This window comes from Helicoverpa armigera, chromosome 23 (genome assembly GCF_030705265.1).
Source record: "Helicoverpa armigera isolate CAAS_96S chromosome 23, ASM3070526v1, whole genome shotgun sequence".
In the NCBI taxonomy this organism is placed as follows: domain Eukaryota; kingdom Metazoa; phylum Arthropoda; class Insecta; order Lepidoptera; family Noctuidae; genus Helicoverpa; species Helicoverpa armigera.
The window spans coordinates 3,517,125-3,536,035 of record NC_087142.1 but is presented as its reverse complement, the minus strand read 5'-3'; the positions used below and the strand labels follow the sequence as shown (position 1 = coordinate 3,536,035).

Here is an 18,911-nt window from a genome sequence, read left to right as displayed (position 1 = left end):
GCATTTAAAACATTTATCCTTACTTCCTGAAAAAATATCTTTCACTGAAGTATAAACACCAGCACATCAAGTTACTACAAGCTGTCAAATGTGGCATTTTACAGATTTCAGTAGCTTATATTTACAGCTATGCGCAACAAAATCCTCTCATAAGAAAGCGCTAACATTGTCCAAAGTCGAAAGTCTACCCACTCGTCTCATAAACTGGAAAGCAGAGCAAGTGTAGCGACAGCCGCGGGCGTCGGCAGACTGCCCCGGTTACTGCGACCTTGAGCCGAGGCTCGACTTACAGGAAATTATGCATCTGTGGGAAATTCTACACCATAGGAATAAGGTTGACATTGAAAATCGAAAAAAATTGGCGCGAAGTAAAATTTGTGTTTTGTAAGGCTTCTGCTGTTTGTCTTTTTTTGTTTTTTACACGACTGCATGTCGCGAAGGGAATATGGGAAAGGGCTGGAATATGTTTATTGGCCTAATATGTATGTACAACTATTTTCAATTGATGATTATAAATCCGTCTGTAACTAGAGGAATTTGTTAACGTATCGTGAACATCAATCACTATGTGCACATTGTTCTACATCGTGTAGAGCGTAGACTTTAGGAATATCCCAAACGCGGGTGTGCGTATGAAGCCTGACAAGTTCCAATGTGACTTTTTTTTACTTGACCAAGTCATATAGAGCTAGGGGACTAATGATGAAAGAAATCCCTGTCATATTTCGAGAAGATTCTGCATAAGACTATTCGAGTAATAAAGTTACCCTGAAGTTCTCAGCTTACAGCCGCACAGCACTCTCTTTTAGCAGTTTCAGGTAGTATAGATAAGAAATAAACCATGAAAGTTATTCATATCTCCTATCGCAGCTACCTACAATGTCAATGTCTTAAGTACATACAACCATTTAATTAATCAGCTTCCGAAATATTAGGGATCATTAATAGCGCCCCGGGGCTCTAAACCATGGTCATGCGCCTTCCGCACGACAAGCCGAGTGAAAGGGTGCGCCCCCGCTTCACATATAAAAGCTTCGAGCGCTCCTCGACACACATCATTCAGCATCCTCGATCAATTCACACAACACACAATGGCATTCAAGGTACTACGGAGTTCTCACAAGAACCAGCAACACCAGTTTCTAAAGCAGACTCATTAAACAAATGTTGACTGTGATTTGAATAGTGCAAACAAGTGAATTTCGTTTCTAACTTGACGTTTTTGTTGTTCCCAGTTTGTAGTGTTCGCATGCCTGGTGGCTGCCGCCAGCGCAGGAGTATACCAGGCCGCGCCCGTGGCGTACGCCGCCGCCCCCAGCTACGTCGCCCACCAGGCGTACGCTCCCGCCCCAGTGGTGCACTCCGCGCCCCTCGCATACGCGGCCAAGGTAGTCGCCCCCGTCGCCAAGCTCGCCGTCGAGGAGTACGACGCACACCCCCAGTACAGCTTCGCGTACGACGTGCAGGACGGTCTCACCGGCGACTCCAAGAGCCAGCACGAGAGCCGCGACGGTGACGTCGTGCAGGGCTCCTACTCCGTGGTCGACCCCGACGGCACCAAGCGCACCGTGGACTACACCGCTGACCCGCACAACGGTTTCAACGCCGTCGTGCGCAAGGAGGCTCTCGGACACGTCGCTAAGGTCGTCGCCCCTGTTGCCAAGGTGGCCGCCCCCGTCGCCTACCACGCCGCCCCTGTTGTGCAGGCAGCTGCTCCCGTGTACCACTCCGCCCCTGTGTACCACTCTGGTCCCGTGGCTAAGCTGGCGTACGCCGCTACCCCTGTAGTCCACGCTGCCCCTGTTGCCAAGTTCGCCGCTCCCATCGCCTACTCCGCTCCCCTGTACCACCATTAAATTGATGCCAAAACCTAGGAATCCAATTGTATAATACTTTTAGCGTATTATTTTCAATACGTTTTCAGTATTATGTCTTAAGACCATTAGGAATTATTTAATTAAATTAATATTTTGTACTGAATTTTTATTTGTTTTACTTTTTCCTATAATGTACCTACTTGTCATTTAATGAACATAGCGCTTTCGCATACTTAGTCACACAGCGTAAGTACCACTGTGGGTTATAAAGTTCACGCCTGCGATTAAAATTATCCTACTGACATTTGAGTTAAGTTCTAGTACTCGTACATAGTAGGTATGTTACTTGTAGAATGCTAAGTAGACGCATGACGCCATATAAGGAGATATAGGTACCTAAGTACCTATGGTCAGATAAGATTCTGTCAGAAAGTTTTCCGCAACTTCGGCCCATGTGAAAATCTTACAATCTGTGAATACTTTCTTGCAGTGACTAGAACTCTACGCTAGACCTTACATATATCATTGAAATGGGAACAGCAAAGAGGGATATGAACTCCCTTTTTGAGTAGATTTATGTTCATTATACATCCATGAATAGGAAAACGACCTCTAAGAGCTTTTTTATTATTCTGTGTTATCTTTACGGCTATAAACGGCTAGGGCTTGATGTACCATCCATACGCCCTAACCACGTGCCACCCTGCCTCGCCACCCCGCCTGCCGCGCCTACTATTGTGATGAATCTGTCTCGTGGCGTTTCGCTGGGGTGTTTCCCTTTTGCACAATTCCGTTATTGATTAGATTCTAGTTACTACTTAGGCAAAGTTAAAATTCGGAAGGTTTTTTGATTTGTCCGCAAAAATAGATTCCCGACAAAAGTCCTTTATCTTCAATCAACTCCCGTTTGCATAAAATAAAAAAACTAGTATGTTAAATATAGCTATAGGACGATCATCTCAAATTTTTGGTAAACATTATTTGCACCACATATAAAGGCCAAGCATCCAAGGGAGTAGAAGTACTCAATCGGTCATCAAATATCGGTCCGATTATCTATCCTACAAAAAGTCTGTGGTATAGTTATAGAGCTTCTTCGGTATGGGCGGATATGTGCTGTAAATGCACACAGGATCAAAAAAAAGGGGGCACCCCCTAATCAGAGACCGGTTATTTGGAATGTCTGGATTCTAAAAGAATAATAAAAACTTCACTGAACTATTACAAAACAAGATGTAGGAGCTACTGAATAATAAATCATGCACACTGACTAAGTATACACAACAAGCACATGTTAGTACTAACAAGTACTAGGCTCGGCTTTGTTCCCTTCCTTGCCAACGCCCTTGAATAAACTGTCCCCCCTTTCGCGACACGGCTACACCCTGCCTACGCCCAAAACAAAACTCTTCACTGCGTATAGTATACGTCTAGGAATACGTCAACGCCCTTGCCAGAATAAAACTGCAAGAATTTTATGATGTAACTCATCCGAATTAATTCAGTTATAAAATAACTTAATAATTATAAGTTTTTGGAATTCTGAAAGAGATGAAATAGTGAAACTATTAAAACCAGTAGGAACACTCTTATGTGATCCCATGATAAGTATTATATGAAATGAACAGTTTTAAACAAGTAGAAAGTTTCGTTTTACTTAAGTTTACTCTAAGGTGATCATGATATTTTGAAATTAACCACATCAATACTCATAAAAGCTATAAAATTATGATATTTCTTTAAAATTATACAAACGAATGACATCGTACTACTAGCGCCATTGCGCTGTCAGTGTTGCCATAACAAAAATAACTGTACTATTGTATATTCCTATGTTTGACAGCTGAAATCAAAATAAACATCGGCCGACGCCCAAACAAAACATTATTTTTGAGAAATAGGCGTGCCGCACACGCCCGGCTGCAGTGTTCTCTGACTCTAAATAACTTGCACCTTATTAAATATATCTGCCGGTCTTTTAAATAAATAAGGAACTAACGTTGAAAATAATAGTTTGTAATTCAGTGTTTTCTTCAAATTAATCATATTTTATATAATATTTATCGAATTACATAACAATAATTACTTTGGACTTTGATTATATCGTGTAACTGGGGCTGCGGAACCGGCGATGGTGTCTACAAGGGGGGTTCGGTATAAATTTAGCGAAGGCGAGCGCGTTTTGTGTTATGAACCAGATCCAACTAAAGCTAAAGTGCTGTACGACTCCAAGGTAAGTACCGCAGGCCTAGGCCTAACCACGCCCTACACTATTATATTTTCCATCATCATGTTTTACTTATAATATACTTCAAGTAGAGCTTCATCATCTGCAACAAAACTAACATCTAGGTTATAAAATTTGAAGAACTTTTTGACCAACTTTCTTGTTAAAAGATTACACAAATGTGAACTCAACTTTTACTTCCTGTACCTTGAGCGATTTATTCTTTGTTAAATTCAACAATCCTTCTGGCTGGCTAGCTTACTTCAAAAATATTTTAAGAAATTGTTTAAATTTTTTTTTTTTCTTATATTATGCAAGAACTTTATATAATTACTCCGTTCCTGTAAGGATGTAATAACTAGGCAATTTAATGTGTGTTCTATTTAAATTGAAGTTTTGTGTGGATTCCACTATTTATGGCATTGGGTGGGGTTGGGGTGGGGCAAGTCCTCATGTGATGACTGAAGGCTTAACTTTTTATTTCACTTAAATATCTATAAATCTTTTTAAAATAACCCATGCACTGTTCCTGGTGTTGAAAGTACTATATAGTGGATTTGGAGACCATCAATATTCCATATATATTACAAAACCCACATAAAGTTATAAGGGAGAAGGAAATGTAGTCCAAACTTATTGTGGAACGTTATTTAGACTTTCGACTTCTCCATCACATGCAAGTCATTATAATTATCCATAAATATGGAGACAGTCGGTAGTACTTTATTCTATCCATTGTGAACAGGTATTGGAAGTGATCGAGAGTAAGGATAAGCGTGGTCGCCGCACCGTAGAGTATTTGATACACTTCCAAGGATGGAACTCTTCGTGGGATCGCTGCGTCAGTGAAGATTTTGTTTTGAAAGATACAGAAGAAAACAGACAGCTACAAAGAGATCTCGCTGAGAAATCCCAACTTCAACTGTAAGATTATATTTAATTTAGTCATAAAGTCATAGTGAAAAATTTGTCTCCGTACCTAATCATAAATTGGTTAATTTTTTTTTACAATCTTAAATTCCATTAAGATATTCTCAGTTGTGAATAAATTGTTCATTGATATAGGGGTGCATATCTGTATCGACGAGAGCGCAAAAAGGGAGGAAGCTCAAACACCGGGGCGGGCCCCCCAAAGCGCGCCCGGCATGGCTTCTCCGACGACGGGTCTTCTAGCAGCACACAGCCTGATGGTAAGTTTGATATTAAATATTACATGTGCTTTGCAGCATTATTTTCATTTAAATATTTAAACAATTGTCTCCCATGTATGTCCAAAATTAAAGTTTTAATTTACAGCATTGCAACTGTATTCATTGCGATTTTATATAACAAACAAATCCACATTTTGTTTGTAAATAATTTGATATTGATGCGTCCAAAGCTAAGTGATGCATCGTATTGTAACGTACATACAAACAACTTATGCACGTGCGTATAGTTTCGAAAAGCCCGCCACGACACACCCAAACGCGGCAAACATGGCGGTTTGCGCGGTAACGCCCCAGACATGCGCATTGAACTTCATCGCATTGGCGGTTTCCTTTGTTATCCTATCGTCTGCAAAAATTGGGGAAAGTTTTCAACTTCTGAAATATTACAATGAAAGCATGACGAAACCAAAGTTTCAAGTAGGGTTGACTTAAAATAGAAGTTACGACGGTCTAACTACCCCTTAAATAATTTGGCTGCAATGCGCTTGCATAATAATTTATTCTGAAAATAGCTTCAGACTGAATTTGTACTTAGATACAGGAAATAGGTAGGTATTTATAAAACAGACAAAGTCCAGTCTGCATTTCTGTAATGCAACGGGCGTGTCACCACGTGGAATGACGTTCTACATACCTACATTTACCCCTCGATGCACAAAGGGTGGTGTTATATATTAGACAGCTATGTATGTGTCTGTCTGGAGCATGGTAGCTCTTTAACGGGCAAACCGCTTTGGTTTCAAAACCTTACAATAACAAACGTAAAAATTTGTGTGAATGGATTGCTGAATGTTTATTACTCTTTCATGCTATTGCCTGAATATGTGTGTATATTTGAGCCACAGATGGGCCTCGCTACAAAGTAGCAGCTATTTTATAAAATGGCACTTATGTAGGTGTAGGTACTCTACTACACCCGAGCTAAGGCATTGCCACGCCCTGAAACCACGTTGCAGTTCTCTTATCTGCAGCTTCAATGCTCCCTACTACGAACTATAATTACTATATTAGAGTAGGTATTTAAAGTAGATTACATTGTCTTTTATTGTTATGTAACACCCATGCAAAAAGAGGGGTTTTATTAATCCTTCCGACTGTACTTACTGTGGAACCAAGCATCGTCGTAGCGAATGAGCATACATCAATGCAGTTTTTAATGGGTGTGGTCCTCACGTGCTTTTAAAATCCACTCGTTCAGAAGAAAAGCATTTCTTCTTAACACGCTTTTATTACCTTTATTGGTTACCTGTATGTAATGGAATCTAATGTTATTAATTTAACCATCTTCCAAGGATCGTAGTCCATGATAGGACATCGTATCATAGCTGTTTTTGTACTACAACTTTTCTACTACAGTAGTTGTACTGTTTTTGTACTACTACTGTAGTAGAAAAGTCTTGTAATTTCAATTTCTACATGCATTTGTCAAAGCGTGTTTTTCTTGTGTTTTTTTTTAATATATTTTTTCTTTGAAGTCTTCTCATATCAGGTATTTTGAAAGTTTCTCCTCAATCAGATAACATCGAGGAGGGCGTGGAGACTGCCGACACGGACTCGTCGTCTGCATCCGGATCCAGCTCGCAGCCGCGCTCGCCGCCGCCCAACGTGCATGTAGGACGCGCGCATATCGCATTGCCGTCCGCTTTACGGTGAGTTTGAGAGAAGTTTCATTGCTTACAGACACTTATTGAAGCTTTAATGAGTATTTACTTATACGTTCAATATGATGCCAATAAAATATGCTCGTGTTTATGGGCATTCTTCTATCTATGGACCTTCTATTATATATTAATTTAACAAGATTAATTCTTGCAATGCATTAATTATATAATTCCTACCTCATCATTCTAGCTAAGTAAAAGATTCAGATATTGAGATTTACTATAAATAATATCTCGGTAATGTCGCGCATATAGATTGGTGACCGGGCTATGCTATGACATTGATAGCAAATAACTAAACTGCCTTTCTTGATCATTACTGGATTAGACTGGAAGATATGTGGGGGATACGTTAGGGTGAGGCTGCAACATTGCGTTGCGACGTCGCATCGTAAGAATCTACGACATTACGCAATACCTATTTGATTGTTGCGGGACTTCGATTTTGCGATTAGGTATAGCGTCACAAGACCGATTTCGACCACGGCGTCAGTTCTCATATAAGGAGATCAGCCAGCAGCGCAGGACATATTATAGTGCACGAGCATTTGCTTGGACACAAGTGCATTCACTATTCCTTCACTCTCTGCGCCCAATGGGACGGCAATCCGACACGACCGGAGAGAGATCAGGCGCTAGACCGACGGACGTTGACGTGTTCTCCGATGCACATTAATAACTTCCCTATCCCATGAGTGACACACACCGATTGTCTTACTATTGTGTCTGCTTCGTGGACAGTGAAGTGGTTAAAACTATGGCGTATATTCCAGCGACCGCCTAACATTCGACTACCACCTGGTTGTGAAGCGCGGTCGCCTGTCCCGGCTGCCGGCGACGCCGTGCGCGGCTCAGATACTGGAGTCCTTCGTGAAGTGGTTCGCGCGAGCCGGCGCCTGGCACCCCACGCGGGCGAGGCATGACCCGCCGCAGAAGCCGGATATGCTTGATGTTTCTTGCAGGTATGTTAAGAATCTTGGTTATCTAGGTATATTTACATTTAAACCCTCTATGTTTTAAATAGTCAATCCTCCATTTTGGGAGATTATTCTAAAGATTTATGGATGGCGGAAAGAAGAGTGAAACAGAGGGTCCTAAACCTGAAACTATGTTGAGCGGGCAGCGGCGCTGTTCAAAAATAAGTGCTCCAGTTTTGTATGAAACCGCGCCTATCGCTATTTCAGGCCTAACACGGAACTTTGGTGGGTTTTAATAAGCAAGTCTGACACTCCTTTCCTCACCACCCAAAACAGGATAGGCCACTTGATGATCCCTCTTCTCAATAACAATTTTCATGACATTCTGAAAACAATCTAACACCACTATACGAAAACATATATTACAGTACCTATTTTATATTCGTAGACTGAACCTCGTCCGCGAGGTGGCGGACGGTCTGCGCGTGTACTTCGACTTCATCCTGCGCGGACACCTGCTGTACAAGCAGGAGCTGCACCAGTACCACGAGATCTGCGGACAGTTTATTGACGAGTGAGTACTATAAACTAGCACTGTATGTGTAACTCCCTAGACTGAACCTCGTCCGCGAGGTGGCGGACGGTCCGCGCGTGTACTTCGACTTCATCCTGCGCGGACACCTGCTGTACAAGCAGGAGCTGCACCAGTACCACGAGATCTGCGGACAGTTTATTGACGAGTGAGTACTATAAACTAGCACTGTATGTGTAATTCCCTAGACTGAACCTCGTCCGCGAGGTGGCGGACGGTCCGCGCGTGTACTTCGACTTCATACTGCGCGGACACCTGCTGTACAAGCAGGAGCTGCACCAGTACCACGAGATCTGCGGACAGTTTATTGACGAGTGAGTACTATAAACTAGCACTGTATGTGTAACTCCCTAGACTGAACCTCGTCCGCGAGGTGGCGGACGGTCCGCGCGTGTACTTCGACTTCATCCTGCGCGGACACCTGCTGTACAAGCAGGAGCTGCACCAGTACCACGAGATCTGCGGACAGTTTATTGACGAGTGAGTACTATAAACTAGCACTGTATGTGTAACTCCCTAGACTGAACCTCGTCCGCGAGGTGGCGGACGGTCCGCGCGTGTAAATTCTGTATTGAAGTAGGTACAAATTGATCGATTGATGTGGGATCTTGCAAAGGAATATTTTCGGGATATGTAGTTATTGTCAAAGGGTCTGTCTGGCTAAAATCTCGTGAAATATAGTAATACAGAAAGTAGCTGTACTAGTGACTATTTATTGTTGTTGAGATCGAACCTGAAACGAATCATTTTTGTCTGGTTGTAAGTATGTAGGTACGTTGTAAAGATGTGATGGTTATAGAAAGTAAAAATTCCAGACAAGAAGCGCACAAGAAACTGGAGTTGGAAGGCGAAGAGGAATATGATGATGACCAGATGGCTACCGAGGAAGATGTGCTTACTGCCGCCGAGGAAGACCTAAAGAGCCCCAAGATACCCGAGTACTCGCATCTGCCGCCAGATCCCATGGACGCTGAAAAGAGCGAAGGTAAGAGATATCATCATTGTCATGCCCTAAAAAAAGAAATGTCCCCGCTGAATCATAAATGCCGCTGTGGGTTAGCAGCGTGAGGGAGTGTCAGACTCTTATTCCATCATATTTCTTCTTAAGCTTTTTATGTACCAGGGCCGTCCCTTGCGTGAAGCCTTAGACAATTCATGCTCTTTTCGCGGATATCTGGTATCCTTTATTTATGTAAAAGAAGTCATTTTTACCATACATCTATGTTTAGGGATTAACTTTTGGGATGTCCTTGATATCGAGAACAAGTTATAAGATTCGACTTAATTGATATCTAATTAATAGGGAACAATTTTTGTAATAGGTACCAAACTCTATATACCTATTTACCAACCAATGTAATCATTTAAAAAAAAGGTGAATCAAACAACCACGACGATATTCACGCGTCTAAGTGCGAGTTCAACGACAAGCTCGCGATGAGCGAGTCGACGGCCGACGACAACCACGTCGCCAGCTCCAAGACTCGCGACGGACGACCCGCAACCCGCAGCGGGAATGTTGCAAGGAGGTTCGTAGCTGGGTTCATAGCAAGGAGTTTAGTAGAGTAGAGAAAAATGTTGTTTAAACATTTAAAAAAAGAATGGGAGGTTTTCTTTATGAGAATTAAAAAAAATACTTTCTAAAGAAAGTAACAGATGGCGTTGTACCTACTGGGTACCTTACTGGGCCCTTGTCAAACTGCCAAGGTTAAAAAAAACATTGCTCTGAGCCCTTATGTGGCTTGGTTAAAGAAGGTCTCAGATTTCTGAACAAATTGTTTTCTCAACATATATTTTTTACAATATACCTGAAGAAGAGGTTTGGCTAACATAATAGTTGCGGTTTTCAGACTTCGCTCTCACAAGTCGGTGGTGTCTCAATCTGAAAATGAGGAACCCGCCCCCTCCACTTCAACTGGCGAGCCGAGGGCTTTCGAAACTATGTCTTCAAGGTAAATTATTTACTATCATAGTAATAGCATTATGTACTCAAAAAATATGGGTAAGGTAATTAGGATTTTACGTCTGACAAAAAGGTTAAAAACTGCCATTCAACAATAAATCTGACATACGCCATTATCAGGGTTGCAAGTCCGCTGTAACTCACCAGGCCACAGTATTGTAAACCCTACCTTATTTCCTTTACAGTAAGCCCCAACTCGCTTCTATTATCACCTCAAAAAATCGGTATCAAATCTGCCTAACCTTTTCCCTACTATGTTGGGGCTGGCTTCCAACCTAGCTGGATGCAGCCGAGACCTAAAAATCTGGCTCTAAACTGAGTATATAAATAGTTTCCAGGAGCAATTTTTTCTCTGTTCCAATCAGGCACTCTCTGACTATAACAAATATTTTGACGATTAAATAGCACTAATTAATGGTATTTTTTATGTATGTGTTGCAGCGTGGGCAGCAGCGGTTCGTCTCTGAGCGAGTGCTGGGCGCGTCCGGCGGCCGCCGCGCCCGCGCCCTCCTCCACGCGCACGCCGCTCTCACTGCTGCTCGATAAGGTAACATACTAAATTGGCTGAAGAGTTCGAAAATTTACCATCATCGTTGATATCATCTGTGGAAATGGAAATAGTCACTTTTATGTCATTTGTGACCACTTTAATGGAAACCATGGTTTTCTAATATTATCTATAATAATGTTATAAAGAAGAAATATGTTTATGTGTGTACCCTAAAGGCTCCGAAACCATTGAATCTGTTTTAAAAATACTTTCGCTGTTAGGAGACAATACTATCCGCGAGTAAAAATAAGTTATATTTTATCCGGGTCCTGTTGATTTTCAGCATCCATTCTGTTTCAAATTATTTATCAATATTGTTTCTATGTTTGCAGGTGGCGAAATGGCAAATTATTCCGCGCGATGGGACAGAGCACTTGCCATGCCGTGTCTATGGTGCCATCCATCTTGCCAGACTCTTTGGTATTGCCTTAATCAATTATTTAATACTACCGCTCAGTGTTGCCGTATTATAATAAAAACTCATTGAGGGTTTTTCTTTTCAGTGAAATTGCCAGACTTCTTGAACGCGACTCAAATGCCAGACTTCAAATTGAAACTGATACTCAAGCATATTGATATGTTTGTGCAGTAAGTATGCCTTTATTTTTATTAACTCTCGAAACTGTCCAACCAAAAACCATTTATTATTTGATAATGGTTAAGAGCTCTTCTATCAACAAAACAAAGCAAAATCATTATGCATTACAGCAGGGCTGGATTTTAGATTTAGTTTTGTTCTGCATGTTCCTAATATTTTTATTATTACAATTTTTTTTTCTTCTCAGGTACTTGGACGAGCACAGCGAATGGTTCGGCGAAGTATACTATGTGGCAGACAGCATGTCTCGCTCACACTAAACGATACTCAACTAACAACACTTGCTCTCTATCGAGACAATTACATTCCAAATGATTCAAACTTAACTGATTCGAGTCGAAATTTATTCCAAAGAAAAACATCAATATTCGCCACCGTCCAAATTTTTTCTAACCATCACAAAAATGTCTGCGGATATTTAGAATAGGCTAAAATATTATCAAGGAAACAAACACGCTTTCTTCTAGAATCTCTTTACATTTTTCTTGATAATATCTTAGCTAATAATATCAGCTAGTAATTGAGATTACTAGAAAAAAAAAACAATATCGTAAACGAGTGACTTATTGTAAAGCCTTCATTAGGAAAACGTAACGTTGAAATAATTTCAAAGTTCTCATGTTAATGCGCCTTAACTTTGACACCACTTTCGTATTTATATATCATGGTTGCTTTTGTTATCTTAAGGTACAATAGCCTACTAAATTAGGTAAATTGCAATGGTTTAATGTTTTATGAGGTTCTTAGGACCACAGAATCTACTAAATCGGATCGGAGCCGAGAAGTTTTTAAAACGATAGAATTTTCTTATTCAAATACCTCGTCTTCGCCACGTCCCTGAGCCTAGCAATTATATTGGTTGTTTAAAAACTTCACCACTCCGCTTCGGTGGACGCTTGAGTTTATACTTGGTGCGTATAAGTATAAGCAATACGATTGGTCTTGCTTTTGTACACTTTATTCTACAATGTTTGTCAATAAGCAGCCAACTGAAAGCGCTTATTTCTATAGGCACGTCATAGAAAGTGGTGTCAGCGTGGAGAATAAGTAGGGTACTATTTTCTTGTAGGAAACGTTTGTCAGTATTACGTAGTGGTTGTAATCGGGACCTTGTTGGTTATTAGCACTGGCCTATCAATGCACAATAGGGAACCTGGTATGATTATTATTATGAGTATATAGCAGTTACGCTAGCCTAAATTCGTCTTTTTAATATATAATACTGTATCTATTTAGCGAGAGACTGGTCTGTCTACATTTGTGTAGCTATATATTATTTATCCATATCTTTCGCAATGTGTGATATCAATGAACAACTGCGTGAAATATTTAGTGTCAAGTTATCATAGTTTCTGTATTGTAGTGTTTCAGCTTTTTACAAATAGTTCAGTTGATTACAATTTTATTCACCTTTTACAGAATGCTTATTGCTTGAAGTATAAACATAAAAAATCTATCGCAATTTGCACATCATTTTAAACTATTCTATCAATATAATACTGTAGTGATTTACGACACTATATCATAGCCGTCTCTGGTACTGATCAATAAATTCACATTATAATGTAGATTATTCATTATATGATTATTATTATAATAAGTACAGTGTAGTGAAAATTTAAAAAATGCCGACGCTGATTCATATAATTACATTACACAGGATCTGTTTTTTTCTTTCGTTTTAGATAACGATGAGATGGAATAATATGCACCAAGTTAACGTAAGCCTGTATTGTTCACGTCAAATAACTTTGTCCCTCAATAATATGCTACAAAACTTTCGAGCTTTTGAAACACTTACTGTTCTTGGTCTTCAAAGGGCAACAAAAGGTCTAAGTAAGCAGCACTGATATTACCGGAAGGCTCGATGGGTGGGTATATACGTGCAAGTGACCGCACAACTAAAAAATTAGGAACAGAACATTAATAAGCACATGTGCGAGACATCAAACGATTGATTTCAGCGGGACAAAATTATTTGACGTGAATTGAAATTTTACACCAAATGTAGATGTTTGGCTGACCTTTATAATCAATCCTATCTATAGTGAGAAAACTGCAATAGTAATAGCATTTTATTTTAGTGGACAACTTACAAAATAAATAAAATATGATTTCAAAACGAGTGTTTTATTATGAAAAATTACATTCCAATTTCAAACAAAAACGATTTTGCGATATTAAGTCGACAATTGGACATAGCTTGTATTGAAAACTTAAAGTAATAATACATTATTCACCAAATTAAATTTAAGGCGAGCTGTGTTCATAAGGCACACAATAAATCATTAGATTGTTTCCCAAAGATTCAAACTCAACAAAACACCTCATTTTCAATTGGTTTTCAACCAGGTGTTAGAACTAACCAACATATTTTTGTGAATGTTTGCTTATAAAACTAATACATACATCAATTTAATGACTAAATAGCAATGAAATGATCTCGCTGATGTTTTCTATAAGAAACTTGAGATCAATGTTAATTTACAATGAAACATTAAATTCGTCGTAGTTGTAGATCGTAACTTTACAGATCAACTTTATTATTTATGAGCATTTTTTGTGATATAATAAAAACGCAGTTTTCGGTAACAAAACTTGCAATTACACATTCGATTTATTATTGATACGTATTATTGTAGGAAAAAAGATGTTTCTTGAATCCCATTTTAACCAATCTGATATCCCTGCTTAGAGACCTACATGAAATTTATAACTTTTAAAAAATAGATCAGTTCACCGTAGACTAAAATAAAAATGTACCTTCATATCCGGCTGTGAGACATCTAACAGAAGGAAATTAAAATTATTTACTATTTATTTATATTCCGTAACATGGCAATTGCTGTCAGAAGGATTGGCACAATTTGCACAATGATGATAATTGATTTAGTGAGAATTCAAAGTAACAATAATACATAAAATAATAATTGGAAATAATCAAAGACTTAAATTTAAATAACGAAAAAAAACATAAACGCAACCCTTCAAACAATTTTACTGCCAAAAAAACAATTTATCTTCATTTACGTTGTACAAAAATTAAGAAAATGTGCCCATAGTTCAACAGAATCATTTGTAATCTTTTTTTTACCGGTGTTGCCAGCCGTTTATTTTAAAAAGTTTTTAGTAAAATTCAATGTAAGATACCTTATTGGTGTTGTTAAAAAAATGATATTTCTGACTGGTTGATTATTGGTTAATCTTGTTCCATTCTATGTATGACCCGGCGGTACTCGTGTTCTAGCGCGAGGTACTGGTTGGCGAGGCGGCCGTGTGTCTCGCTGAGTCCCGTGGCACTTACTGTCGCCGCATACTCTTCAGGCTTCAAAACTTTTTGCAGTTTCTTCATTTCTAATTTCTTTTTCTGTAACAAATACAACCTTTATGTAAACTAAATTGCTGGTATGCTGAGTATACATGCTAATTTGTTTCTGAACAAATTGTTACGTTTTTACGCTAAGATAGCTGAACCGTCAGAGATAAAATTTGACATGGAGATAGCTGAGGGAAATGGTGATAAATTGATTATCAGATTGCGAACCTAATACTCGCCTTACATCCGTCGCAGAAAATTTAGTGTTTGGAAGTACCGTTCCAGTATTCAGTCGTAAGTTACAGGTAAAATGTAGTACGTAATGTGTATATCATACCTGAAAAGGTGCATTTAACCTATTTTTGACATCAAGCCGGTAGTTCAGGTAGGCAGTCTTATCAGAAGTGTTTGTGCTCTTCAAACGGAGAATTTCATACACGCGCCGAGCTTGTTTCTTATTGATTTTGAATTTATTACTGGCTTGATTCGCCATTTCTTCTGAGAACCTGAAATTATAAACCAGAAATTAAAGGTAATGGCTATAAACTGATGTGCGAATCACTGGGATGTTTTGAGTTTAAAAAATGCCTTTGCATACTACAAAAGTATGGATTACAAGTTTTACAATTGAATTATGTCAAATTATGAGTGGGTTGCCCTATTAAATTGTAGCAATAAACAGACAAGCCGACATATCGTCGAATTGACTAATGAGCGGAAATTTCACGGTTGGTAATGGTTTGGTTATTGTTATAGTTACGGACTAATATTTATGAAAAGCAGTCACAAAATAAATAAAACGTACCCTTGCAAAAGTTTAGCAGGTTGATAAGCTGGTAAACCACTGCAGTTCTTAGCATCAACATAATCTCTAATCCTTTGGAAGTCTTGTGATGGGTCCTCCACAGTAATGTCTACTACTTCTGGTTGTATTATAAAGTGGGAGTACACTGCCTGAAAGTTTAAAAATTATTCATAAGTTACTTAACAAAATATCAATGCTAGCTGGCAAATGAGTGACCAACAGTTATTTATTTATTTTTTATACAAGAGAAAGTCCTAGAGACTTTCAGCTGCAGCATGTTTGCTTTATTAAGAGTTTTCATCGTCTGTAGTTTGGTGAACGTGTACTTATTTACTTTCATTGAAGGAGTAAGTATAGATAATAAAAATAATCTTAAAGTTTTCGCCAAACTTGATGGCGAATTCGAACTAACTTTCGAGCAAAATTATGCGATAGACACTCCACGCGCACTTCTGCGCTCTACGCAGCGTCGAGTGAAATATTCTAGACCGCCAAAAACTTTAGTCGTTATTTACAAAATGTACCACATTACCTGCAGCAACTGAGCGCAAATCCCAAGTTTCCGGAATGGCGGCAGCGTGAGCACCTGCGAGATGCGCGGGCGCGAGTGTCGCGGGTAGGCGTAGTAGCGGTACACCGTCGCGTACGCCGCCGTCGCGTAGCGGACGCCGCCTTCACTGGACTGGAACTTCTCGAAACTGGAATAGTGAATAAGAGGGTGAATTGGAGAAATGAGGAATTTGTAACGTTGGGATGATAATAAATTAACTTCCCTGTCCCATTGTATATGTGACACACACATTTTTTAACTATTGTGTCTGCGTCTTGGACAGTGAAGTGGTTAAGTTAGAAGGTACCTTAAGATAACGAACATGAGTTAGAATGCCCAACTGGATCATGTAAATATAGGTACTACTGGAAAGATTTTAATGAAACTTTACACAGGAATGCTGCTTATTCATAACAAAAACATATTGGCTGCTTTATCTGGGTGAAGAAGGTAGTTCTGTCAGGATGGGGGTGAAACTGCAGGCGTACTACTCATAAATCGTTATGAAACTGCTTTTATTGTACATATTTCTGGCATGTAATATGAAAATGACATTAATCATCAGTTACACAGGGAAGCTAGGATTCTTTAGAGAATACTTACACAGTGAAAAATGTCCATTGATCATCATCCACGTCAATAAATGATGCTGCATCCACATACCACAGCAGGAATGTCTGCAGCCTTTCATGGAAGTTCAGAAAACCCGGTGTAGATGTTTCACAATAGTACACTTCAAAGGATCGCTTCTCACCACCATCAACTGTAAAAATAATATGTGATTCTTGAATAATTAGTAAGATATTTAATGAACTATTCTAGGGGCTCTCTTCATGTAATACTCAATAAACAATTTGGTTGAACTGGGTAGAGGGGGTCAGATAGGCAATTGCTTGTTGTAAAGCACTGGTACTCAGCTGAATCTGCTTAGACTGGAAGCTGACCCCAACATAGTTGGGAAAAGGTTCGGAGGATGATGATGTTACACAGGAGGTAAATTTAATATTATTGATACAATATGGACTCTGTTAGTACATGGCATACCACAGAGAAATTGATCTTTAGCTACCCGGCCAACTGGTTCACAAATAAAATACAGCCTATAGTGGTATCCATAACATTGACTGGTTGTAACAAGTAGTTATTATTACCTCATTTAACACTACATACTTAATATACAAACATGATTTATCTCTTAACAGTCAGAACCTGTTTGTATAAAACATTATATGTATTGTGTCATGCAAAAGTTCATTGAACTTATACACCTATCAAACATGTTATTAGTCAACAAAACACACATACTTCTATGAACATTAACAAGATTTATTCATAGCAAGATTTCAACCATAATACTGTGTATAAAATTAGTTCTGTCTATACTTACATGGGTCCACAGAGAATGCGTGTAACAACTGTCCGTGAGGTGTGAATGACTCATCTTTCTTCAGGATCGAGACAAAGTGGTCCAAGTTGGTAACATACCCTGGAGCCAACACTTTTGTCAAGGCACCTTCTACATCATCCGCCTTCATACCCTCGGATTTATTTGGTTCAATCTGTAATTACAAATAAATAACCTCAATAGTAACAAAACAGGTTTTATTTCACAACTATCCTTTTGCATTCTTATACTGAGCTAGTTTAGTGTTTATCCATTGAGTATTACCTATTTAGGTACAGCTCTTTGTGACTAATAAACTTTCAAAACATAACATGCATTGTGAAACAAATAACGTTTACATTTAGAATAAACCATCCCCCTTCTCATTAATGAGTTGATTTAGACATCAAAATCAAGACTACACTTGGTCAGTGGGTTGTCCTGTGAACAACAAACTTAGCAATAAAAATTTGTAAAAATAATTACCTTTTCCGTGTATTCAATACCAAGATATGTCTGAAGACTTCCAGCGCTGTAATAAAGTCTTATATGCAAGTCTGTGTAGCCAAATATGTTTTCATTCTCCCCAAATACCTGGTGACACATCTCAGGACCGAAACTTGTGTCGTCATTCTCAAGATCTTCTACAGACCTTACTGAAATAATAAACAGGATTTTACACTCAGACCAGTTACACCAAAATACTCACAAAGATTGACAACCTTAAGACAACTATGATACAATATATCCAGCTTTCGTTAACATGACAATGACTCAAAAATTAGGCAATATGTTATTTTGTACGCCGGATGGTATAACAGACAAGATGTTTTGATGGATTGTAATCTACTAAGACAGAAGTTAATCAATCTTACCCAGCTTAAATTCCAAAACTTCGTTACCATCTACAACTAAATGGCACAGCGCGTCCGTCATTTTCTTAATCTTTAATAATAAAAATGTTATTTCATTACACCTGCAGACCACCCGATTCCCGCGCAAAAAGATGGGGAATAAAAATATGGAAGACAACACATATAATATTAAACTGTATTGTTATAGAAAACCTTTGAATAATTTAAAATACACCAACGGTTTGGCAAATTCAAATATGAATCACTGTATTAAAAACAATAATTTTACAGACAGGACTCAACAAAAATGCAAAAATTAGAGAAACGAAAGCCAGGCTACTTTTTTAAAATAGCTGTCAGTCAACGTCAAAAATAAATGTCAAAAAAGAAGACTTCTTCCTTCGCATTTTTAATCTATGGCACCGGTAGAGTAGGACCAAATTGCTATCTATACTTAGAGGTCAGG

At 38.9% G+C, this 18,911-nt stretch overlaps 3 protein-coding genes across 3 annotated transcripts; 2 read left to right on the top strand and 1 right to left on the bottom strand.

Moving 5' to 3' along the window:
• The first annotated feature begins 1,032 nt into the window (after nt 1–1,032).
• On the top strand, nt 1,033–1,980 carry LOC135118512 (larval cuticle protein A3A-like). Its single transcript, XM_064040806.1, has 2 exons — nt 1,033–1,103; nt 1,236–1,980. The coding sequence occupies exons 1-2, from the start codon at nt 1,092–1,094 to the stop codon at nt 1,854–1,856; spliced, it is 633 nt and encodes a 210-aa protein (XP_063896876.1). The 5' UTR covers nt 1,033–1,091; the 3' UTR covers nt 1,857–1,980.
• A 1,673-nt stretch (nt 1,981–3,653) lies between these two features.
• LOC110376818 (protein male-specific lethal-3) lies at nt 3,654–13,658 on the top strand. Its single transcript, XM_064040804.1, has 13 exons — nt 3,654–4,050; nt 4,790–4,968; nt 5,110–5,234; nt 6,757–6,904; nt 7,690–7,878; nt 8,282–8,407; nt 9,241–9,410; nt 9,801–9,954; nt 10,276–10,377; nt 10,830–10,935; nt 11,271–11,358; nt 11,442–11,526; nt 11,724–13,658. The coding sequence occupies exons 1-13, from the start codon at nt 3,949–3,951 to the stop codon at nt 11,794–11,796; spliced, it is 1,647 nt and encodes a 548-aa protein (XP_063896874.1). The 5' UTR covers nt 3,654–3,948; the 3' UTR covers nt 11,797–13,658.
• Nucleotides 13,648–18,823, bottom strand: LOC110376832 (histone acetyltransferase type B catalytic subunit). The gene is made up of 8 exons (XM_021335442.3): nt 18,467–18,823; nt 18,078–18,247; nt 17,595–17,766; nt 16,811–16,970; nt 16,190–16,355; nt 15,658–15,806; nt 15,190–15,358; nt 13,648–14,903 (listed from the first exon to the last, which is right to left on the bottom strand). Exons 1-8 carry the CDS (start codon nt 18,525–18,527, stop codon nt 14,736–14,738), a joined length of 1,215 nt encoding a protein of 404 aa, XP_021191117.1. The 5' UTR covers nt 18,528–18,823; the 3' UTR covers nt 13,648–14,735.
• Between the last annotated feature and the right edge of the window lie 88 nt (nt 18,824–18,911).